At 40.1% G+C, this 25,638-nt stretch overlaps 3 protein-coding genes across 3 annotated transcripts in view; 2 read left to right on the forward strand and 1 right to left on the reverse strand.

Moving 5' to 3' along the window:
• zcchc2 (zinc finger, CCHC domain containing 2) lies at window positions 1-19,414 on the forward strand. The gene is made up of 13 exons (XM_061666038.1): window positions 1-949; window positions 2,929-3,049; window positions 3,309-3,379; window positions 6,248-6,319; window positions 6,696-6,796; window positions 7,098-7,201; window positions 8,599-8,659; window positions 8,737-8,860; window positions 9,899-9,960; window positions 10,408-10,478; window positions 10,792-10,920; window positions 12,762-14,276; window positions 14,929-19,414. The coding sequence occupies exons 1-13, from the start codon at window positions 167-169 to the stop codon at window positions 14,988-14,990; spliced, it is 3,276 nt and encodes a 1,091-aa protein (XP_061522022.1). The 5' UTR covers window positions 1-166; the 3' UTR covers window positions 14,991-19,414.
• ift74 (intraflagellar transport 74) overlaps window positions 17,556-25,638 on the reverse strand; it is a 13,946-nt gene continuing 5,863 nt past the window's right edge. Inside the window, exons 9-20 of the mRNA XM_061666040.1 lie at window positions 23,806-23,944; window positions 23,580-23,642; window positions 23,290-23,433; window positions 23,050-23,090; window positions 22,837-22,916; window positions 21,685-21,738; window positions 21,005-21,102; window positions 20,474-20,600; window positions 20,225-20,388; window positions 19,344-19,469; window positions 18,364-18,424; window positions 17,556-18,296 (exon numbers count right to left, since the gene is read on the reverse strand). Coding sequence (XP_061522024.1) covers window positions 18,181-18,296; window positions 18,364-18,424; window positions 19,344-19,469; window positions 20,225-20,388; window positions 20,474-20,600; window positions 21,005-21,102; window positions 21,685-21,738; window positions 22,837-22,916; window positions 23,050-23,090; window positions 23,290-23,433; window positions 23,580-23,642; window positions 23,806-23,944 — 1,213 coding nt within the window. The 3' untranslated portion in view covers window positions 17,556-18,180. The remainder of the gene's footprint in view (window positions 18,297-18,363; window positions 18,425-19,343; window positions 19,470-20,224; window positions 20,389-20,473; window positions 20,601-21,004; window positions 21,103-21,684; window positions 21,739-22,836; window positions 22,917-23,049; window positions 23,091-23,289; window positions 23,434-23,579; window positions 23,643-23,805; window positions 23,945-25,638) is intronic.
• LOC133396316 (leucine-rich repeat-containing protein 19-like) overlaps window positions 25,064-25,638 on the forward strand; it is a 2,561-nt gene continuing 1,986 nt past the window's right edge. The window contains exons 1-2 of the mRNA XM_061666039.1: window positions 25,064-25,195; window positions 25,303-25,550. Coding sequence (XP_061522023.1) covers window positions 25,094-25,195; window positions 25,303-25,550 — 350 coding nt within the window. The 5' untranslated portion in view covers window positions 25,064-25,093. The remainder of the gene's footprint in view (window positions 25,196-25,302; window positions 25,551-25,638) is intronic.

The raw sequence follows: 25,638 nt of genomic DNA on the forward strand, positions 1-25,638 counted from the left end.
GGCCGCCCCGTCTAATGGCGAGCTAACAGCAGCAACACTATAAGCGACTTACACTGATTTAGGATGTGTTGTAACGCCGAAAAGCGTCAATAATGTAGTTTCTTTTTTTTATTTTTATTTTAGCTCCGCCATTCCGACTTGGGGATCGTTCTCACTACGCTCGATAATGCCGAAGATGAAACTACGGATGAAAACGGGCGAGGAAGGTGGCGACGAAACGACCGAGGAAGATGCGTTGGATCAGTCGGAACGCCAACATGTTCCCAGTGTGGTCTGTCCCACCTCCGTGTCCAACAGGCTGGAGCGTTCTCCCAAAGCCCAAGCGTATCCACCCCAGCTGGACAAGGAGACTGTCTTTGAATGGTTCGGCCTTCACGTAAACCCTGCCAAGCGAATCGAGTTCATGTGCGGGCTGATGCATATGTGCCAACCCCTGGAGCTTCGCTTTTTAGGATCTTACCTGGAGGATCTGGCTCGGAGGGATTATCACGTTTTACGGGACTTTGAGTTCCGTGCGAATAATCCACACGAGTTGGGGATTTTAACGGATTTAATCGACCCGGTTGTGAGGTCCAAACTACTGGTGTGTCTTTCCCTCCTCGGGTCTGACAGCAGAGAAAGCGCCGGGATACTCTTTCGCATACTGAGCCATGTAGATCCGTCCCTGTTCTACAAAAAATACGACTACTCCCTTCGTTCATTCAGGGACCCCGAGCACCACCACTCGTTCCATCCGGATGGGAACGCTTGCAAACAAACGTGCGGCGTCTCGAGCAACGAGATCCCCGTAGGACCTTTGGACCAGTTAGCCCTGCTTTTCAGTATGGCCTCGCTGCACCCAGCTTTTCATTTTCACCAGCGCGAGACGCTTCGGACTCAACTTGACAAAATTGAGCTCGCAATAGAAGAGGGCGGACGTCAGCTTCACAGAAACGAACAAACAACAACAGTAAGTTAACGGGCGTCCGAGTCGCAGATTCAGCTCGTACTTTCATTTCACCGTGTTTCGTCTTCATAAAATTCGTTTTTGTGTTTTGTTTTATTTTGTTTTTAAATGTGCACGTCACTACTAGGTAAGTAATACCAGCAAAAAAAAAAAATCCCCCATTTGCTGCTGTTAATTCTCGTCTAATGACTGACAGCTGGTCCTGCAACGTAGGTAAAAGGCTAACTTGCTTGCTAGCAGGCTGAAGTTTTGCAACTCGCACCGTCACAACAGTTTTACAACACAGCAGAGGTGGGGGATCAAGTTACACACGTGCAATTCTCGAGTAAATGCCAAATGTTTTTTTTCCTTTTACTTGTATAGCGCTTTTCTGCAATAAGGTACTCGAAGAGCTTTAACACTTTCTCCTCATTGACCAACTGCTGGTGCAGCATCTGCAGCAACTGGGGGTTCACTATCTTCCCCAAGGGCACTTGGACATGGTCACAGGTGATCAGGATCGAAACCCGTAATCTTCAGGTTGGCAGAGAATAAATCGACCCTCTGAGTCACGCCACCTCAAGTCATTTTGTCTTTGGCAAGCCAAGTCACCATATTCGGGCAATCTTACCTGCAGTGTCTTGTCTTCATAAAGAGAGAAGTCCAACAATATCAAATAACGATATTATTGACTCAGAATGGGCTACTTCCGATACTAGGTACTGTATCGTGCCGATACCTGCTTTATTTGAAGGTATCTGGTACTTGTAAAAGGTGCCGATACCAGCTGCCAATACTCCATGCGAATAAAAATCTGATATTGTCCTTCTTGACTATTTGGTGCTACACTGCGACATTTTGATACATTGCAAATCATCGTGCGTCAGAAAGAGAGGTCTTTCTTCACAATTATGTCATTGTGTTAATTGGAATTTTATGTATCAAAAGTACTAGTGGTATTGATCCCTGGTATCGGTCTGGGGAAAAAAGTGGTATCAAATATCCCTATTATTGGGCAATTTATCTACCTTGTATGCATGTGTAACACCTCTCAATATTATGCACTCAAATTCAACACCACTTGGGTAACTTCTAGTCCCTCCAAATGTAGTTACACTTCTAGAAAAGGGGAAACAATTGGATACTAAAGGTGGTTTCGCTGCCAGATCCAGTTATGACATTGTTAACCAATTAACCTGTTTGGCATTTAGCCATTGACTGGCAAGCCTTGCATCAGCCTTGTACATATAATAGTTTATTGAGTCAGATGAGCTAACACCTGAAATTATTTGCACATTATCATAGTTACTTTTGTTGACCTGTGGCCATCCCCGAACAGCAATCTGCAATAACATTAGGTTATTATATAATATTAAATAAATGAAAAAAATCACATTGAGTGTATGTAGTGCATCTCTAAAATATGTTTCGCTTTTTGAATGGAACTAAATTAAGCTTTGGACACTATTCTAATTCATTGAGATGCACCTGTATGTAGAGGACATCTTTCAAGGGTCCTGTTATACTCAATTAGGGTCATCATCAATATGAGTGAAGGGGCCCATGTGTGCTAAAGATGCACTGCTGCTAATGAAATACATGTGCCATGTTTAGTGCTGGGCTGTGTCAGGGCAAATGTAACCACGTTTCATGTACAGAGGAAGTGGGGTAATAAGCTTTGAAACAAGGGCTGAGGCTGGATTTAAAATGTTTTGAAGCCCATACATAAGAAAACACTAATGAATGCATGAGAAGAATACCTAATGATAAGGGAGGTGAACGCTGAGATAGATACTTTGGCTCGGTAGCTGCTTCAAGCTGACTTGACACCTAAAATACTAATTGTACGTTTGGGCCAGCGTGAGTGCGCTGACATAGGCACACTTTGGGACAAAATTAATGTTTAAAAAAAAAAGCTGCAGCACATTCTCCTATCCCAAACATAATTAAAAGGAAAACAAACCATGTATCCAACTGTGTGTGGTGTGTCTTTTTAATGCCAGGAGCTGCCAGGCCAGAAGGTTGAATATCTTCCATCTTCATCTCTGGGTTTGGGGGAATGTGCAGACTCCCATCCTCCTTGCCAGAGTCGACGTTCCAGACGCGGTGCAATACAAAGAGAAGGTGAGTATAAACACAACAAGATAACATACCATAAATACTAAAGGTGCGACAGCAAAACTGGATGGTCTGTTGCAAATTTAAAAATGCTTGAAAAATGCTATAGCTTGTCTCAACTTGATTTTACATGATAAAGTTTGGCATTTAAGACACTGTAAACATTTGACTAATTTGATACTGTCTTGTGATAGCCACTAAATCAATTGCAATTGCAAATGCAATTATATCTCTAAAGTTGTGTATTGTCTACCCCCCCCCCCAGCGGTGCATATAGAGGCAATCGTGCTCAAGTGTATCTCTCTGACCAGAATAGACAAGGAATACAACTTTGAGGTGAGGATTCTTATCACACCCTCGCATACTGTATATACACTGGAAATGTGTTGAGGACTTGTAAAAATGACGTTATATTCCATAGTTGTTTATACTAAACAAAACCATTTATTTCTGTTTACCTTTGGGGCAAATAAAACCTGCTATGATTGTGAGGTAACACATACTGCATATCTGACATCCATGCATGCATACAGCATTTCTAGCTGTCATGTTTTTTTTCCTCATATAGATGTGAACAGATGAGGCAAGGCAAACTCGACCAACTATTTGCAGCGTGGAAACACATACCAAAAGTCAAAAGTTTCCAAATCACTGGCACCATGCGATATTTAAAAAAAAAAAAAAAAGATTGATTGGACAATGGAAAGACCTGTTGGCGTTTTGTAAACATATCTTGACATATGTTTCGTCATAATTCATACATTGATTCAATTTTGTTTTACTAAATGATAGTAAATGTATTTCTGATTTATTTTAATCCTTCATATAAGAGTCGTTACTATTTTCAAAGTAGGTGGAAGGTTTAGCGAAAAAGCTAGAGAGGCGAGATAGGGATGGTTTGGAAATGTACAGAGGAGGAACAGTGATGAAGGATGTTGGAAGTGGAGCCGCCAGGTAGGAGGCAAAGAGGAGGACCAAAGAAGAGATTTATGGATGCACTGAGGGAAGACTTGCATATAGAAAATCAGTCTGGTCAACTTGGGTCCCTCTATGCAATCCGCCATTACAAGAGTGAGCAAGTAAAGCAAGAAGTACGACTTTGAGCAATACCATCGATGTTGAAAAGCACCCAGAGAAAAAAAAGGAACAAAACGCACCTATAGAATTTGGCTAAAGAAAACAACTTCATCTTGCTAATCTAAACCCTTGTGTGGTCTTTATTTACACGCTTCATGTTGTTGACAGCACAGGCACACTGCTATCGCTAAACCCACTGATGTCACTTCACTCTTATGCACACAGTGCTCCCTTCTCGTAAAGGGCAACACAACCACACTAACAGAATAAAAATGTTTTAAAAATAAAGATGAAATGGTCAAAGTTAGTAAAATAGCTAGAAAATGTATTTAAATGCCCATCATTTACTTGTAGAGTCCATGCTCTAGACTTACTTAAAATCAATAGGTTTGGTGTTCATGTTGTTGTTTTTTTTTTTTTAATTATTATTATTATTATTTTCCACCATTGCTTAACTGTACTGTATCTGCTTTATGCCCATGTCTCACTTGGGACTCAGCCATGTGCTCCAAAATGCCAAAGCATTTGGTTATCTAATCAGCTTTTGAGGCAGATATCCACTGCAATCTAATAATATTTAACAGTCTTGGAACAATTTTGCTTGTTTTAAGTATATTGTCCAGGTGCATTGTTCTCTTCTCAACAACTGTAAACAGTTGTTTCTGTTTGCTTCTTTTTTAAGCCTCTAGCTCAGTGACCTTAATATTTGGTGTTGTTAAACAGTAGCCCTCAGTGTTATGGTAACCAAATAAGTCTATTTACAAACTGCTAAGCTTTACATGGCCTGTGGTTGTCCTTTTTTTAAGGGCACATCTGACACTATTTTTAAAAAGCACATATGTTTACGTAGAATATATACATTGTAATGTATTCTTAAATGTGACTGTTTAATATTTCAATTAAAATATACAACAACAGCTGGATATTACAAACAAACAGTCTTCAAGGTGTGACATCTAAAGCACAGTGTCAAGTCATTTTCCATCTGTTTCTACTGGGCCAAACAATCGAAACACATGGCTGGTGTTGTTTTTCTTGGAGACAGACTTTTGAATCCCACAGAACTTCATAACCTGATTTATAAAATGCTTTATGTAATTATACGTGACTAAGATAACATTTCAAGAGATACAGTACCGATCCACATTAGATTTAGGATGGGTATAATAATCAACAAGTCGATTAATTGATCATGAAGAACTGTAATTGATTATTAATTGTGCCTTGAAGCAAACGAGAAAAAATGGAGTGCTGCACCCAACAGAGGTTTTTTTAAGGCCCGCCGCACACCGAACAACACGAACCTACGCCAATGAATTATCGCGCACTGTGCGGGATTCTGCAACTATTTTGGATGATTGGCCTGACTGTCGACCACTAGTTTTGCTGCAATTAGAAATTTGAATCACAGATGAACAGCATCGCAATGTTAGAGATTTAATAATGGCCAGTCAAAAACGCCATGTCATATCACATGGGCTTTCATAACAAAAATTCAGTTTCCAGGTCTGAAATGAGGTCCAGATGACCGCTGCCAAGCCGTACCCAATACAGAATATGTTTATATTGTGTTTTAAAATAATACTTCACCCTATTTATAATACCATATGTACTTGAGGCTAAAAAGTGAAGTGTGGAGAGTCTCTTTCGCCCAAAATACGCAAGTGCAGTCTATGAATGCTAAGGTGGTTAGGGCAATCCACTTCTTCCTTGACAATCGTGTCATGTTGTCTTTGGTTAAATAAAAAAATATTACAGTTCAGTAAATGTGGTGCCTCAAATTTTGTTTGCCAATAATAACACCTGGGGTCGCAGTTTTTCTGTCGCAACAAGTTGCTTATGTGGTTAATTAGGTTAATTGCCGTGCCAAGTGCGAGTTATCTACAAATGAATCTGCATCTAAGTAATTGTCGTCTAAAAACGTTTTGAGATCTTGTCTCCACCATAATCTAAATATCCATGTCAAAATTAATATATCTGTACACATGGTTATTGAAAGTGTGTCACTGTTGTTATATCAGCAGTATGTCTCTGCTTACAAGAGAATATAGGTTTACTGGTTCACCTTCAGCAATTTATGTGCCTCTCCCTCCCTTTTTAACTTCTGCTGCCTCTACACTGTTTCAGGTGAAGTGGTCAGACTCCTCCTCTAGTAATGTGACCAAAACTCATCTGGAACTGGAAAATTTCCTTTTTAAGGTAAGCTCATTTTAATAAAATTATTAGTATTTTTACATTTTGCAAGCACCCACACAGGCCAAGTATTTCTTTGACATCTTGTCCCCCCCCCTTTCCAATTCCAATTCCAATTACTCTGAGCATTGCCCACAGCCATACAAAGAAAAACGGTCTGTTACACGAATGCTACTTGGAAGCTAACATATGAAGTTTAGGCAAAACCCACCGCATATTTTATTGGGGTCCATTTTATGTTCATATGAGGGAGACGTTTGTTGTGTTATGTACTTTTTTTACATGATCCGAATGTAAATACATAATTGAAACAACCTTAAATTGTTCCTTCAGATTGATTTATGTGAACATGTAGTGACTTCCGTAAACTTTCTCTCTGCAGCTTCCTAAAGATCAGTGCACTGAGTCATTTAAGAAGGGCCTCCTGAGACTTTTAAGCCAGGGCGACCACTATGAAAGCAGAGAGGGCGACAAAAGCCTCAGGTACATTTCATTGGCATAAGACCACCACTCGACCATGCTTACGTGTGCATGCAGACACACAAACAGCATGAGAGCTCATCAGTTTCAGTTCACTGAAAGTGAAACTTAAAAGAAACATAAGTTATCTGGCTTACCTCATTGTGCTTGTGCTCTTGTGCTGGCCTGACCTTTTGAGTTAATAATTGGTGTCAGTAATGTAATGGGATTTTGAGAGTTAATGTGAACATGATATACGTGATATATTTACACCACAAAAATAAATAAATAAAAGCTTCAATGTTCCTTTTACACCTACCTCCAGGGAAAAGTTCCTTGCTGCTCCTCCAGTTTTCAGACAGACCAGGAAGGTGTGCAGCTTCTTCAATTGTGACTCCAGTTACTCTACAAAACCATCAAATTGCCGTTGTAAGTAGCCAATTATTCAAGCAATGTATCAGTCAGTCAAGTAACTCATAACAACCAGGAGCAAATATTTTGATTAAATCATACACTGAGTGACTCACTGTATTTTGCCAAAGATGACAATAATATCACGATCCAGGGATTAAGCGACATTATACATCACAATGTCAATGAAGTGAAAGGAGCAGTGAAACACTCACATTAAGAATACAAAAAAATTAATTAGGACACATTTCATATTTCCTGATAGTCTGATGAACTGCTGGTGTGTTTCAGTTTTTCAGCAGCGAGGAAACAAATTAATTCAAATCATTCACAACACAGATGACTGTTATCAGATGTATAAAGTAAAATTAAATAACATAAATGCAAATTTTATCTTAGTCATATGTCACGTATATTTTATGTGTATATTTGTTTAGAAGTTTGTGAACTGACTTGCTTGCGCCCTAGAATACATACCTAAAGGCACCTCCAGATAAGCAAAGAGTTTCAATTTTATGCTTCTCTAAGCTTTTAACAGTAATAATTAATAGCTAGTTGCAACATTTTTATCAGTGTTATGATGTTTTTCTCCATAATTAATAATTATGGTCAATTGTCAAGTTACAACCAAAAAAAAACAATGGAAGGTCAAGGAGAGGAGGAAACAAATGTTGAAAACATAACGAAATAAAATTGGTAGTATAGACACACAGTTTAGGATGGGAATTTTTAGATTCGGACATCTTATCGAAACGTCCAAACTGGAATATTTTGACACTAACAAATTTAAAAGTTATATTATTATATTAAATAAAAATATTTGTTGTTGGATATTTTCATACACCCTGTCAGATGGATCTTATTGTTACTGTAAGGAGGACTTGTACCATTGCCAAGCAATACAGTCCAATTTTTGGGTTGTTTCTCTATGTAGGCAACTGTCAGCTGGGGAAAAACTTACTAGTTGTTTGCTCTGATGTCTCAAGTCAGGACGAAGGTGAGAACTCACCATTTTGCTCCTCATTTCCCACAGTAAAGCTGAGATTGTGGTTCCAAAGGAACGTTTGGGTTGCATGGAGGGAAGAACTGAGTAACTATATTCTTGTTAGAAATGTATACATATTCTAACTTCATTTGCATTGTTATGTGTGACAGTGTGTGTGATTAACAATAACAAGCTCTCATCCAAGATGAATATTTTTATTTTGAGCGTTATAAATCGCTTATCTCTTATAACGTTACCACTCTTCTTCATTAGGCTAATAAAATATATTGGTTGTTGTGTTCTGAAGTAGGTTGTCATCAAAATAAATACAATTTAAAATAAAATGTCGCTCACTCTGAAATTTTCTCAATGACGTCTGTGTAGTTAGTAGTTACATTTTAGCACCATTTGTTTTTTTTATATTTTATAGGTATAGAATCCTACAGCCAGGGCCACAAGAAAAAGCATGGAGCCAAGATTATAAATCAAAGGTAATGTTGTAAAATGGAAAATAACCTCAAACAAAAGCTCCTTCAGAATTGGTTACAATCGGAAGACTTCTCTTCAGTCTGTCTAGTGCAAAAGGCCCCCAGGGAGATAATCGGAGGGGGCCTCATGTCGCTGAGCTCAGTGGTCCAGCAGAAAGGAGGAAGAGAGGTTTCAATTTGAGAAGCGTGCCAGAACCTGATCAGGTGAACAGGATGCGTCAAACAAACTTGTAGTGTCACACTGCTTGAAACTTTTTATTTCTTCTGTGCTACTAAAGTCATTTCCATTGATATTTGTCACAATATGACACAACACTTACCGTAATTTCTCATGTATAATGCACATTTTTTCCCCCCAAAAAATGGTCAAAAGTCAATAGTGCACATTATACATAGGTATAGGGGAAAATGGGGGAAAAAACCTTCCCATTTTATAAATGTATGCCGCCATCTAGAGGTTATGAAAAAGCTGTACAGTTTCATTCCAAAATGCCACTGCCCCCGAGAGGTTATGAGAAAGATGTACACTTTCATTCTAATATGCCACCGCCACCTCGTGGTTCTGAAAAAGGTGTAGCTTACACTTTCATTCCAATATGACTGGGGTACAGTATCTATATACTGCATATATATAGAGTTGTGCTCATAAGCTTACATACCCTGGCAGAATTTGTGAAATATATATTTTAAAAATATGACTGAAAAACAACCACCGTGCTGGAGCCTATCCCAGCTGTCATCGGGCAGGAGGCGGTGTACACCCTGAACTGGTTGCCAGCCAATCGCAGGGCACATGCAAACAAACAACCATTTGCACTCACAGTCACACCTACGGGCAATTTAGAGTCTCCAATTAATGCATGTTTTTGGGATGTGGGAGGAAACCGGAGTGCCCGGAGAAAACCCACGCAGGCACGGGGAGAACATGCAAACTCCACACAGGCGGGGCCGGGGATTGAACCCGGGTCCTCAGAACTGTGAGGCTGACGCTCTAACCAGTCGGCCACCGTGCCGCCTCGAAGCAAAATCATGCATTGTAAAAATGTATTATTCATAGAAGGGTTTTCCAGAATTTTGAGGTCAACTTTGGGGGTGCGTACTATACATGGGTGCGCATTATACACGAGAAATTACACTACTTGGAAAACCTGATCAGAACTGAACTCAACTTGATCAGAACTTGACAAAACAAAAATAAATGCAGATTGTAATAAAACTTTATTTTTGTTCTTGTCCCTTCAGGATACAGAGAAGAGAAGCCACCCAGGAGCCAAGACAAAGAGCAGAGTCCTCCCAGCAGATAGGTAGGTCACTGATAATCTCCAAATGTTTGTCTTTTTATGTCTACATCCAACCTCCAGCCAAGTCATTATTTATAATAAGTAAAATTCACGTAGTGACGTTGCACACGAAGGCCAGTTTCCTGTAAGTTAAATGTATCAAATTCATTTTTGTTGTTGCTGTTTACAATTACTAATGTGTAAAAAGAGTCATGAGTGCTGATTTTATCATTTTGGTACAACTTGTTGCAATGCTTTCAGTGTATGTGTTTGTGATTTGTTTTGCAAATGTGGCCACCCTAGATAGGACAAGCCGAAAGTTACAACATTGTGATAATACTGTTAACCGCGATCATTTTGACCATTGCGTCTCTCTAATTTCGATCTACCGAGAAAGAAATGTTCCTGGAACTAATCAGCATTTATATTTCCATCAGTCTGTTTTGATGTTTCATATCTCTTTGTTTACAGAGACACAGAAAGGGGATCTTCATATGTGACCAATGGTAATCTGGCACCAGCACATTTGCCTCAGAAGAAAGGTGGGTGTTTGTGTTACCGTGGCTGGAAATTGCTGTTTTTTTTTTTTCTGAATACTCTTAATTATTCTAGAGAGAGGCGGCACGGTGGACGACTGGTTAGAGCGGCTCAGAAAATGGATGGATGGATGGATTCTAGAGAGATATTTTTAATTTTAAAAGATTTCTTTTCTATGAGCCTTGTGTTCTTGGTTGCTTATATCAAATGATTTGTTTTCTTCTTTGCTTTTACAAAGGTTGTCAAATAATCGTAGTCGGTCAAATATGTACGAATGCACTTTCTTTGAATACCATATGGCCATTATGCACCATGCAGGTTTGGTAGCTGTTGCGGGTTCTGGTCTGGACACCTTTGGTGAAACATCTTCAGAGAGCTACAGCTCTCCATCAAGTCCTCAACACAGAGGAGCAGAAAGTCTAGATAGTGAGGATGATCATAATAGAGGTAAAAAAACTAAAAGTTCACTCTGTTGTGTAAGAAAAAAAAGTCAGACTGTTAAGACCTTTCTATTACTGTGATCATGTATTATCGTCTGAAATATGAAAGCTGATAATGCATCAAAATGTGGGTTTTAGATGAGTAAAAACAAACATTTTCCAGTACTAAGAAACAAAACTGAGTAAAACTATCCTTGTTTGTAAGAACAAGAGCTGTATTGTAAAACTGTTTCATGCAATCCAAATTGCAGATTTATCAGTAATTTAAGTTTAACATTGATCAAGTTCAGACTATCGGTGAATCCTGCTCACCACAATTTGCAGTAATAGATGAAGGCAAATATTTTTACAGCTATAAACAGCAGCTCAAAACATTGACATGTAAAACATACTATTGGGAGTGCAGCACACTCCCAATAGTATGTTTTACATAGCTGTCTCTGCCCTGGACCGCATCGATGGTAAACAAGATATTCCATAATGGTCTTAGTCTATTCTTTATCACATTACTTATCAGCTAATACAGAAGTCATTCAGCAATTCAGCTGCTTGGATCGGCACAATGAGCAGCGTTTCTCCCTCTAAACACTCGAGCATATTCGTATCTTTAAGTGTGTCATCACCCCACTAAAAAAATTGCAGTTCCAGAGTTTAGATCTTCTCGTCCTTTCCAGATTCTCCGAGAGCATAACGATTTATCTCTTGTGGACAAATAGTCCAGATCTGGTAGATTAAACAATCTCTATAGTCAAGACTTTAAACCTTTTTATAAAGCTTAAGATAGGGCAGGATGAGGCACAATTTTCCTGAGTTGTATTAGTTATGACCTTTACCAAGCACTTGATTGTTTCCATGTCTACTGAAAGTTTTAATAAGTTACAAAAAGGCCCAAAACATTTCAAGAAGAAAAAAAGATTGGATACACGATCATCAGTTTTTCGCTAGGGTTCCGTTCCTATGGCGGTGACGTAACCCGAATGTATACTTATTTCGGAACGTGCCGGAGTCTATCACTGACACATGGCGGTTGTGTGGTTGGACTTCTTTGGCTGTATATGCCATCTACACATTTGGTGGGTAAGCAAGCCAAAGACAATCCCTTTGTGTGCTGGTTGTATTTGTCCTTTATTCTAAGTATTTAGTCGTTCAATGAAATGGATTTAGATTCTTGCAAAATGTATTGTGACTATCACCTTTAATATTCAACACGTGGCTAAACGACAGCACAGTTAATTTGAATATAGTGTCTCTATTGCCTGCATACTTCCACCCTTGTTTATTTGTATGGAGAACCAAAAACAGACAGCACAGGGAAACACTAACAAGTTTAAAAAAAAAAACGACAAACTTGGATAATGTCTGCAGTAACATTCATTAATCCAGATGGGTGAGTATATTTTATGATGAATTGATGTCTGATGGATGCAAAAACAAAACTGAGTGACCAAATTTGCCAATAAATAGCTGATTGCATTATAAAATATCACTGCAATGGTTTGAACTTATTTTGCTGAGCTACGTTTCCTCACTATCTAAGAGGGAGATAAATAAGGACAGCTCTTAACTACGTGTGCTTCGTTGTGAGACATTATTACAGGTGGACATTGTTGGCATTGAATCTATGTAAACCTTCCTTTTTATTATTATTTTTTTGAAGAAACATACAGTAACAACCACAAAAAGACTTTTGGTACTAAAATGGTCCACTTGCAGGCATCAGTGTTGTTTTTATGCAATACCATTTTTTTTTAACTTGGTATCTAAAACGAAAAGGATGAATTGATGGGACACATTCATTCATTCATATTCATTTGTTCCAACTTGTTCTTCCCTGCTTTTTTATTTCAGATACTGACAGCCACTCTGATGACTCCTGCAAAGTACCAGGCCCCGGCATGTTCTTCACCCATCAAACTGATCCGAGTGTCGCGGGAAACCCCATGTCTGTCCACCCTTTGTCCCCTAACAACCACACAGCCCAGATAGACTTCCCCGGCCCTGAGAACAACATCCAGTTCCCCCCTCTTTCCTTCATGCATCCTCCGCCTGACGTGCTCCCTAATGGCGCCTGTGACCCTCCACTGACAGGGCCTCCGCCTCCCAACCAAAGCATTCTCCCAGATGGAAAGCCACCTTCTGGTCTGCTGATGATGCCGATGCCTCCTGGGGTTCCAGTTATGCCGGCCCTCGGTGAACTAGAAAAAAGGGACATGATGCCAACGTTCGGCGTTCTGTCTATGGGCTTTCAACCTGGTGTGCAGCCTATGGTCCAGAGGTTCAAAACAGCTTTGCCATTTAGCCAAGGTGGTCATGATGCCTCGTCAGAGAGCACTTCTACTCCTGTTGCCTCCCAGTCCGCACAACAAGCCCCGGTGCGAGCTATCGGCGCCACGTCTTCCGGACTCGCTATGTACCCCTCCTCGCTGCCCTGCCAGGACGCCGGCGCTCTAAGTTCGGGCCTGACACGCTCACTGCCTCTGGGAGAGGCTTCACACGCCAAACACCCTGGTTTAACCTTACCCTCTGGTCTCTCTCTGCCATCTCCCTACACTCTGTCCCCTGGAGGTGCACCTGCAGCTACCGGACTAGTACCCACTCCCCCAGCTGTACCCACGCACACCCCAGGCCCTGCTCCCAGTCCAGCACTCGCTCACAGCACGGCACTTAGTGACTGTCGATCTTACAGCAATCCCAGTGCTTCCTGTGGAAGTGGCTGTGAAAATCCTGTCGCTCTTCAACAAACTCAGCAGCAGCAAGTGCCCCCCCAGCAGCCAGCACCACTGCAGCAACAGCATCTGATGGGCTGCGGCACTTGCGGCTGCCACAACAACTGCGGCGGCCGAGGTGTGAGTGGCTGCCAAGCGCCGCTGTTCTTCCCCAGCCACCAAATGGCGGCAGCGGTGCGGCAGGTCTTCAGCGTCCCGCCACCTCTCTTCCAACTGACGAGCCTGTGCATCAACAGCTACCTCACCCAGGGGCAGCCACCCCACCAGGGCAACGGGGCCGCCACCCTGCCCACATTCTACCCCACCGCCCCACCCCCCGGCCACCCTTCGGCCTACGGCCACCTCCATTCACATTCACACAGCCACGCGGACGTGCCGTCGCACATGCTGAGCACGCAAGTGGTGGCGGCCGCGGCGGCCACGAGCTACAACCTCCAGCAGCAGATGACGCCCGTTGCGTCGTTCCAACGCATTTACCAGCAGGTCTACCCCAATCCCCTGGGGATGCTTCAAGCTGCTACTCTGGGGGGCGGCGGAGTCAACAAGAAGAATGGGAGCGTGTCCTGTTCTAACTGCGGTGTGAGCGGACACTACGCTCAGGACTGCAACCAACCCTCCATCGACTCCACACAGCAAGGTAACACAGCTGCAATACACGGATGTCAGAGGCTTTCAACTTACGACAGGGACTTCTCTTTTTATGACAGTAAAATATGTTCGCCCCCAAACGAGTCACGAGTCTCTATTTGTTAATTCCCCTTTTTTGACTTTTGGAACCTATCCTTCATTATTCACTAAAAAAAAGAAATAAAACTCACAATGTCAGCTTGTTGTACCTTTCAGAATCTGTACTTTTGTACTTTTCAGGAGTTGAATCAGTACTTAATGTATACTTTTACCAGAGTCCATTTTATACTTGTACTACTACTTATACTTTATAATTCTACTCTAGTACAAAGTAGTGTGACGATAGTGAAAATCCATAGTTGACACCCCACAAAACATTTTCACTTTATACTGTACTGTAATTGCCTATTGCCACAAATTTGGTTTAAATGAAGCTCCTCAACTCACAAAGTGAGTTTTCCAGTAAATAACAGAGAATAGGTTGCCCTAAAAAAAAATCTGCAAATCCCTAACCGCGAATATTATCTGGGTTCGTCATGACAACAACAGACACTAACTGTTCTCATTACAAAGCCAATGTAGCAGTATTTTAAGGTCCCATAGCGCCGTAGTGCCTGAAATACTCTTCATTTTCGCCCTGAACGCTTGTGTTCTCTCTCCAGGTGGCTTCCGGTTAAAGTATGCAGCTTCACACGCTGCAGAGGCACTTGACGGCGCTGACTGAAAAAGTAGAGTTGTTTCTACGGTGACAGTGATCCGCCCTTCTTCCTGACACTTCCGTGTGCTCAAAAAGAGCGACAACAACATAAATACAGGAGCCTTCTCAGAGAAAGCGTAACCTGCTAAGGGCTCAGCGGACAAAAAGTATTTGTGCCTAAACCTTGTTCACAGGAAGTGATTTCAATGTCTCATGCACACGAGTTCCCCCCTTTCAGTTGATTTTGGCTATTTTTGCACTGAGGGTTGGAAAACGTTTAACTTATTACTACTTGATTATCATGGTTGTTATTATTACTTGAGCGCTTTTAGAGACATTTTAGTTTTTAAAGTGAAGATAAGCCCGAGTGACAACAAACAAAAAGCTTTGCGTATTTATGCTGTCAACATTACTGTTCTTAGAAAGGTTTGATTTGTTTGACTGATTTTTATTTTTATTTTTTTTAAAAGAACGATAATCAAAATTTAATTCATTGTTAAGAAAATAATTGTTTTGACCTCACTGTAAGTTCTTGAATGTACACCACCTGTACAGCTCCAGCACACCTGCGACCCTAGTGAGGAGAAGTGGTACAGAAACTGGATGGATGTTTTTTTCCCTAATGTGCACTAACAAAATGAGAGGGGAAACGAATCTCAACCAGGCCTTTACTCTGTACAGTTAACATTGTTTGTTGCCTGCAGATACTGTAAACACACAAAAGAAAATTAGTTTTGATTTGGTCCAGTAAGTACAGTGAACCCCCTCATATTCATGGTTTGGCATTTGCGAGTTCACAAATGTTATAATTTTTTTTTTTTTTAAACTTGCTGAAAAACTTACCTCTTTTTTTTGTTTTGTTTGTTTTTTTGCTGAGGCCAAACCAATAAAAGCATTGCTTTGCCTCCATCTTGTTGCCTAGGAACTAAGTTGAAGGAGCTTCAATCAGAAAAAACATTTTATGCTTTGCCATCGTCTTGTGGCATCTAGGCTATTTTTGGTATTGGCAGTAGTGGGGTTCACTGTACTGACCAGTTGGCCTTATATAGGACTACAACACAGTCTTAGGAAGTGCAGTATCTAAAGCATCAGCACGCTTCAAATGTGTCAAAAGGACATTAACGTGGGCAACCGACCAGTCGTTGGAAGCTAACGTGGATCAGGTTCAACTTGCAGTGTTTCAAAATTTTCAAGTTAATGAATAGAATTGTTAATTCATATTTAATGTATTTTATGTATAAATGCTTTATACATTTAGTTCATTTCAGGTGCATTTACATTCAAACAAAATCTCATTCAACTTTGCTGGTGACACATAATTTGCCCTGTGGGTCTGGATTTGTGACCCACAAAGTTGCACACACGATCAAGCGCAGTTTTCTTTTTTTGCCGCACCAATTTCAAAATGTATCAAGCTATATGATTGATCATCAAGCAGGTACACAAACGTGTTCTTTATCATCATTAATTGACAGACAGCAAATGTCAGTGGCAAAAGATTAAATATTTCAATAATTCTGCATCCAACGTCTGGGAAACCCTGATTGGGAACCATTGCAAAACTTAAATATTAGATCATCCCAACAAGTCAGAGTTGAGTTGAATTTTCGTCAAGTAGATTAAATAGTTGATTAAAACTAAAGTACGATGAAGCTTAAAGAATACATTAGCTAGATATTCGACTTTGGGGTGTAATTTCAGAATGAAAAAAATGCACTATACACTTGACAGGTGAACTTAATTTGACCTTGGCTAAACTTATGAATGAAACAAAGTCCAGTTTAAGGTCACTCGTAAGACTATTCAGCCACTGATAAAGACTAGAACCACTGTCTTACTCATAATGAATTTTGGCTATCATGGATATCGAATAAATGCTGAAACAGCTTTCCATTATTGGTTTGGTTTTGGTAACAATACTGTATATCATGCTCTGATACGTTCTGTCTCCACCTCTGTTGTGTTCATGAGGGCTGCTTGCTATTGCAAATGAACTATGCGTGTTCTTTCACATTAGGTTGTAAATCGTAAATGGCGGTGCGAGACACTGTTGTCAGTGTCTCGCACCGCTAACTGGTAATGCACCAGTTAGACTTGTGAAGAGGGAAGTTGTGTGTAAATATAGTGTGCAGGAGGAGGGGTAGTGATAGGGTCTTAAACCTCAGTGGTGTTAAAAATAACAAACAAAACATCATGTTCATTTGCTAGAGGTCGTCGCTTTTGTTTCCCACTCAGTTCAAATGTTTACTGTACTCTTTTGATACTGGAAGGCCAGATATATTTCTAAAGCAGAATTGGGGTTTTATGCAAAATGTGTTCATTTCAATTAAAAGCAATAAAAGGAGAGGGGGAAAAAATTGTATGTAGTATGATTAGGGTTTTTGCTTGGACAGAATGAACCTGTAAATTATTGTATTTATATTTTAACACCGATTATGGATAAATGCCACATTAAAATTATCTTTTTTTGTTTTTTTTCCCAGAACCACACAACAGAAATGTGTCCACTGAAAGTTAGATAGATAAACCTGTAACTGATGTGTCATCTGTCAGGACGATGGAGAAAAAAAGGGAAGCCTGTAAATTGCATAATTAGGATTTCCATTTTATTGACATCAGGTCAAGTGAGCTGCGATTGACTGGCGGCTATGATATCCAATAAAAGCTCAAATGGCTTTCCGTAGTATTACAAGGGTACAAAGAACCAAACCATAAGACGTTTGAGCTATGTCACGCTACTAGAAAATAACCACTGTAAAAATGCAACGGTAATAAGGCGGTTTGAACTGTTCAAAACGTTTTTGCTTGCACATTCTTGGAAATTTTGGTTTAATTCCAGATTTTATCTAAAATGAGGTTTTCTGATTTAACAATCCAATTTGCATAATTTCATTCATTTCATAATTACCTTTTTGAACAAGGGGAAAAAAAACCCCAAAAAAAACGATTCAAGTCACCTCAACTCAACTTTTGCTGATTACCACAACCTGGATGACTGACATTTTTCTACATTAAGAAAAAAAATATTTTTAGCAAACACATTGGTAGTTTTGATAAGATTTACAATATTGTGACAGTAAGTTGAAAATGACTTGGGCAACTATGCTGTTAGTGTAATGGTATCAAACCTATTTTACACACACAAAAAAAAACTATAACTTAGAATTTGTATTCAATACAGAAATGATTAATTTGGCTGCATCACTTATATGTGTATTCAGCTCCTGATGTTCTGCAGTGACTCTATGAGGCACTTGTTGTAATCGGTTATCTGTTCGTAGACGTTCTTGGAAACGGAGGCGAAGTCACTCTCCTGGGATTTCGAGGCGATGACTGATACTACCGTTAAAGGAAACCATCTGCACAAAACCACACACGAGCATGCTTTTGGGAAGGATACATTCTTTCATGACAAAGTTGTTCTGCTCCAAATGTTGCCACTTCCTCTCCAGGTTAGCTAGCTACAAACAGAAACCCCAACATGAGCATGCCAAGATGGAAAGCCATTTTGAGCATTTATTTGATTTCCTTGATAGCTTAAGAAAGTCATTCTATTAGTGCGATGGATCATCTTACAGGTGAAGAGAGTGCATTAGTACACGGAACAACTAATTCACTGCAAGTCCTCCATGTTAATATGGATATTTGAATTCAACAGCCGTCAATGACAGTGAATGAGTTGTGTTCACCACTAGTGCCACTTTTGGCCTACTAGTACGCAATAAAATATTACTAGTGAGCTACTGTGCTGTGCTTGTAACACTACTCGGTCCAACTTGTAGCCATGTCACACACTAGTAGCACCAAAATTCCCACTAGATAAAGGTTATTAAATAAATGCTGAAAAGGCCTTCCATAAAGCCGTTTGAACAATTATTTGATAAGATTAAGGTAAATGTAATTGTATGTTCTTTGTACTCACTAGTAGGGCAACACTGACATACTAGTTGTAGTAGGACAACTACATGTTACTAGTGAGCCCAAACTTGAACTTGACTACTGCGTGATACTAGTAGTACCTAACTTACTTGTAACATGTAGTCCTACAAGTATGGAAAAGTTGTCCTTGCAGACGTCATAGAGTAGTGGAAAAATGTTTACTAGTAAGACTAGTGCGCCGAATTGTCTTTACTAGTGAGGACAGAGAAGCCTAATTAAGGTCAATGTAATAGTATGCTCTTTGTACTCACTAGTAGGACAACACTGACATACTAGTTGTAGTAGGACAACACTGACATGTTACTAGTGAGGCCAAACTTGAACTTAACTACTGCATGATACTAGTACTACCTACCTTACTAGTAACATGTAGTCCTACAAGTATGGAAAAGTTGTCGTTGCAGACATGTCAGAGTATGTCAGGTTTCCTAGTGTACAAACCTGCGCATGGGTCTCGTTTTCCTCGAGTTTGGTCTTCAGCGCCTCATATTTCTGGCTCAACTCCTCCAAAAGCTGTCGGAATGAATCTCGCCGTTGTGTGAGGGAAACTCGCTCTTCCTGCAGTCTCTGCACAACAAGATCGTACGTTATTTTCACTGACTACCGGTACTGATTTCAAAACTAGTTATCCGTTTTCTGTCAATTTGTGGTGTATGTGTAATAATATGATGAGGCGCTAATACATTTATGTTTGTATAGTTAGTTTTACCCCTCCCACAAATTGAAACTTATTAAAACACACTTTTAAAAGTATTCCTCATTGCCTGTTCTCACTTAACGCTCGTACAGTTCTCCAAATAAGAGGCAAAGCGTGCTTGCTTCAAGCTTGTAAAACTGACACACAATACAAAAGACAATTAAACATTGAATATTTAAACACCAAAATGTTCAACCGACCTTCCTCTAGGAAGGTCCACTAGCTTAATGTTAACATATAATGCGAAACGTGGTAGTTGGGTTAATAGAAATTAGCATCAATGTTACATTAATACTGAACCTTTAAACAACTGTTTCTTTAACACACACAGTGCTTAGATGGGAACCTTCCCTTCCTTTTCTTCTTGCTCTTAATTTGGCTGCATAGCTTGAAGTCGACTTTAGTGCTACCCAACATGTGACACAATGTGGTAAGACGCTTAAGGAACACAACTCTAAATTTGGACTGCGTAACAACTGATCGCTTAATCTGCGATATAGCGATAGCTACAAACCGCGACATAGCAGGGCTTCGCTACATGTACATTGATCCCGAAAGTGTTCTCACAAATCTGTTGTCATGACGTGTACTCATTTTATGTACTGTATATAGCGAAGTTTCCTACCATCTTCCTCTCGTCTGCCGTGTGTCTCAGGCTTTCCAGGTCCCTGTAGGTGAGCAGCTCCGACTCCATCTGTTTGACGGTTTCCTTCAATGTGAACAGCTCTCCCGTGATCTTGCCTTCCAGCTGCTGCACTTTCTCCAGGTCCTGCTGCAGGCGATGGGACTCTGGGACGGGAACACATAACACGCTATTATTATTTGACGTCTGTCTCATGAGGGGTCACGTGTGGGTCTACATTGCGTCGCTGACCAGTGGTCAGTCCCCTGGCAGTGCTGGCTGACTGCGACACCTCCGTCTCCTTGTTGACCAGCACGTCCTGCATGTTCCTCAGCTCGCTGGCTGTAATTGTGTCCACCCGACGGAGCCGCAACATGTTCTATACGCATATAAACACACACAGGCTTTTACTACATGTCCAGACTTTTCCACTGATGCCCACATGCAGAGAAATTAAAGGAATGGGTGGGGTCACTTGAACATGTGTTTTTGAAACATGCTAAAACCAATTCAATATGCTTTAGCTTAAACACATAAAAATGGGGGGGGGGGGGGGGGGGGGGGGGGGATCTCAGCTTGGTGTTATCGGTGAAAAAGTGAGTACAAAGTACTATGAGCGCGATATACATTTTTTGTTAATTTAAAAAAAGGGTGAAATATTGTTAAAATACAAATTTATTTTAAAATTTAAAAAATATGGGACAAATTGTCTTTTTTTATGATTATTATTCAAAACAAATATATAAAAACCAGCGGAACTTTAGCATCCCCTCCTTTACTGACCCTGCTGCAGTGCTCCAAGAGGGAGACGATGTTCTCCTGGCTCTGGGCCATCTTACTCTGCTCCTGGGTCCTTAAATCCTCAAAGGCCTGCAGGAATCCTGCGAATGGGCAATTCATAGTTCAGGTTACACAGAGCTGCATTCTGTATGCGATAGCCAAATAAGGCACCATATAGAATGAATAGTTTAAAAAACATTTTGATGGAATATTCTATTCAAAGAAATTTTACACAGGATATATAAAATAGGTTTTAATGTTGCTGCCCTGCAGACCAAGTAGAAGAAATTCAATAAATACAGTTTCTGTACAACCCTGTTTATACTATATTATTTAATATGATGATATATAGTGATGTTTTGTACAAATTACAATGCTCCACTGCAAGTGCACACTTCTAAAAAATATTGTGTAATAAATAATACATATTGATTTGTAGATTTACAAATCTATAATGAGTTAATGATACGATATAATGATAAAAACTCTCAAAATTGTACTCATTCTGTATTATATTTATCACCTCCAATAAATATACAAATATTTACATCAATGGCTGCTGTGTGCAATGCTGCTCTTTGGTCTTCAGGTTGTGTATATAGAGTGCTATGCATATTACTATATGCTTGTACTTTGCACTCTATGAACATTGGGAACAGAAACAAATATAAGTATACAGTTACCATCAATGTCCTCCTCTTTCCTCTTCAGCTCCTTGTACTTCTGCTGACATTCCCCTTCAAAAGATGACATGCACAAGTACATACATTAAAATGTTCTTCAGATGATACAGTATATTCAAATCTGCTGGTTTTATCTGCTTAATATTTACACACTGGCCTCTTTTGTACACATAGCACAGAACGCAATCTAACAAGGTACAATACATAAACTGTTTAAAAAAATGGGCAGTTGTACGCCACTACAAACTACAACTGCAATAATTGTCAAATTAACACCTCTCAGACTGGCCATTATCATCTTGGTAAAAGTTGACTTTTAAAATAGTTCTTATATTGGATGTAATTAGATTATCCACGTACTACTGTATCATGTTGTGATGGTTCGTAATTAATAGGTAAATACTGTGTGTTGTACCAATATGTTCAAATGTTTTGAATGGCCAAAAAAGGACAAGCTTAACAATATTCTTAATATTTAACATTAAATTATCAGCATAATTATTTTTTTTTAGTACAATTTTTTTTCATATCCAACCCAGGTTTCTTTCCTATCTGGATATAAATGGGACATGTATCCGACGCGAGCGCAGTATAGACGCTCACGGGGGGGGGGGGGGGGGGGGGGGGGGGCGCAAAAGTCACAATTGTTGGACAAAACAGACACACCAAACGACGAAGTAGACAAATGTAAGAAAATGTTGGCTCCGGTTCCAAAAAATCCTTGAAATCACCACAAATGTGTCATGAAGACATTGTCAAAAAAAAAAAACAGTCACTGAGCAGTAAAGGGTTGCTAGTTATCTGGTAATGCCGGTACATTATTATTTTTTTTTGACTATAGTGCAAAAAGATGCAGAGTCCTCTAGCACTTAGAGCAGTTCGAATGACTAATATTGTAATAGTCCGGTGCAATGACCATTGTGCAAAGGGCGCCGAGACTTCAAGGAGTGTATGCGGTTTAAAGTGACGATATTTACTTCCATCAACACGGTGACTCGTGTGCATTTGTTTTTGTAACGTGAACGACTACATTAAAAGATCAGATTTAAAAAAATAAATAAAAATCTGAATGGGGCATCATGTCCTGTAGTGTGAATGTATCCTAAGTAAAAAAAAATAATTAAAAAAGAATAACATCTTTCACCATATTACCTTGAGCTTCCTCTGAGTCCTGCTCTTGTTGGCGGATCTCTTCTGCGATTTGACCGGTCCTGTCTCTGATCTCCACCAGCCTGAACACACGCACAAACGTTACATAGCAAGTCACAACACAACTACCCAATCTATGTTTCTATGTTAACAGAATGTCAGCTGTTTTCGAGGCGCATGACCCAGCCCACAACGGCTTTAACATCAAATACGTACTGTCTGTCCATGCTGGCAATTTCCTGATTGTCCTCTTTCACCTGAAAAACAAAGCATGAAGGTGTGACAAAAACATTACTATTATTAATATTATCATTATTATGTATTCGTAGTAGCCTTCACATGGAGAGGTCCAACTTGAGTCTCAAATTGAGAACTATTGAGTGTAAGGCAGATGTACTAACCTCATGCACACTGTGCTGCCGTCATTAATATCATTATTATGAATAATAAACCAACCTGTTTCAACAGTTTCTCTCTTTCCTCCTGAGGCGTGCTGAAGCTCTTGTGTTCCGCATCCATGTTGTCCCGCTTCGCCTCCAGTGTTGACAAAGTTTCGTGGAGTCGAACCACTTCCTGTTTTATCTGTGAGTGGGCCAGCTCCTACACATAAGGGACATGCAACAAAACAAATAATGCTTGTGGTAAAACTAGAGACGCTTCTAACCTCAGTCCACTGATCAGGCATGTTGCCATCTATAATCTTTTCTTGCTGCTTTTTCCCCTGTTTCTGTTTTGAGGCAACTCACTGCTTCGTACTCCTCCTTCCGGGTCAGCAGGGCATCCAGTTCCTCTTGGAGAAGACCCAGCTCCTGGGAGTGAACAAGAAAGTAAGGCAGTAGTTAGTACTGGTTGTGAAAAGTAGGACTACAACCTTTTTTCACAATAACAAAATGTACCACTAATGGCACATTTTTATAAAGAAAATAGTCTGAATAAATCCTACATTTGACTGATAAGAGATACAAAACATGCCTGTAGTAGTTCCTCATTGGCTGTCGTCATGGTGAAATATTTCTTCTGCTTTGCAGCTGGCATGGCTTGGACAATCTCCTCGGCAACACGCCTTTCCTTCTTGATTTCTTCTTCAATGACCCTGATGGCGTCCTCCCTTCTGCAGAGCAAAGAAAACAAGAATGCACAGGAAATCTGAATACATTCACTGTGCACTTCATTTGGTACATTTAAATGAAACCAAAGTTGAACTATTTCATGTGTTGGGGATCTTTTTTTCTGCAGGTGGTATTAGGTATGAAGTCAGGGATGTTCAAAACCACTTTTTTTCAGTACTGTACTGTACTGTTACCACTAGTACTTTCAATACATACAATTTCAATCAACACAATGACAAATAGTTGTGAACAAAGACCGTTCTTTCTTTTTGACACACGATGATTCGCCGATATGTCAAATTGCCGCAGATTAGCGCCAACTACTGGCGAGGAGGACTGACTCTTATTTATAAATATCGGCAGCCTTAATGAGTAATTGATACCTTGAAATAAGGCCGATATTGGCCCGATCCTGACACCCGGTATCGGTACTCGCCCATCTCTAGATGTATTCAAGGTGGATGGAATTATGAACCGTTCTGAATACCAGTCAATTATGGCCCAAAATTTTGTGCATTTGTTTTAATGGTTTTTTTTCATATCTTCCCTCCTTGTTTTTCAACTGAACTCTACAGGTTATAGGTCAGATTTATCATGGTGTCATTTTTGGGGGGAAAATTAGGGGATAAAAAAAGATTTTAACCTGATTGTGCTCACTTTCTATATTGTCTGTATATGCAGGTATATGCAGGAAGTAATAAAAGAGTTTACTTAACGTCGCTCGGGGCTGTGCCGCGACGGGAACAAGGAAAAGTGCAATGCAAACTGACTTGATCAAACTGTTCAGGGCAGTAAAATGTTGCATGCAAGCCTTCAGAATTTACAACAAAGGGCAAAGGTCCTTTGCTGCGCTGGCTGCACCAAGGGTGACGCGGGTATTCATCATCTTACTGCGAGCAGAACAAAAGGTATGTGGTTCGTGTTAATACTTAATACAACTGATATTACCATCAATGACGGTGAGCAACGGTAAGTACATTGAACAATGGAGAGGGCAAAGGTTATTCAGCTAATATATATCATGATCTTTAGGGAGATATAGTTTGTCACTAGATTTCTGTTTATTGATACTTCTGTTTATCCAAATGACCTCATGGTCACTGTCTTAATGTGAAGGGAAACGTTTGTTTTGTTCCCTTTCAAGGGGGACCATGGGCCAGCCCCAGCAATTTCTCCGCCTGCTGTGGTTGGTCTCTTTTGTAGGAATATATACAAAGAATAACGATGCTGCAGTTGCTGTGGAAGATACACATGTAAGAATATCTCTTTTTTTGTTTAAGATACAACATTCCCAGCTCGTCAAAGTAGTTACATAGTTTTCATGCTCTAACCATCCACCTGTCCATGTATTCTGTCGCAGGTCCATAACTTAACCGACAAATCTCTGAAGGCGATCCCTCTTAGCATCAGCAACTCATCTGTTACTAGTCTTGTGATTGAGAGAAATCAGATTACTTTAACCAGTGGGGATAGACATTGCCTGGCCAGCTATCCCCGACTGGTGGCCCTCCACCTGGATGGTAACCAGGTGACCCATATACCAGCTAGGTACTTGTCTGTTGTACCCAAACTCAGCATGCTGTCACTATCAAGGAATCAAATCAGCAGGTAAATAAAAAAAATAAATTAAAAAAAAGGAAAAACTGTACACTACATATGGCTTAGAGTTTTGAGAGCTAAAGCTAAATTAGAGTGG

This window comes from Phycodurus eques, chromosome 21, assembly GCF_024500275.1.
Source record: "Phycodurus eques isolate BA_2022a chromosome 21, UOR_Pequ_1.1, whole genome shotgun sequence".
NCBI lineage: Eukaryota > Metazoa > Chordata > Actinopteri > Syngnathiformes > Syngnathidae > Phycodurus > Phycodurus eques.

Coding starts and splice junctions, on each gene's coding strand:
- zcchc2 (XM_061666038.1), top strand. CDS start 167: ATGCCGAAGATGAAACTACGGATGAAAACGGGCGAGGAAGGTGGCGAC. Junction 10,479..10,791: donor ACATTTGCCTCAGAAGAAAG/GTGGGTGTTTGT, acceptor TGCACCATGCAG/GTTTGGTAGCTGTTGCGGGT. Junction 14,277..14,928: donor CATCGACTCCACACAGCAAG/GTAACACAGCTG, acceptor TTCTCTCTCCAG/GTGGCTTCCGGTTAAAGTAT.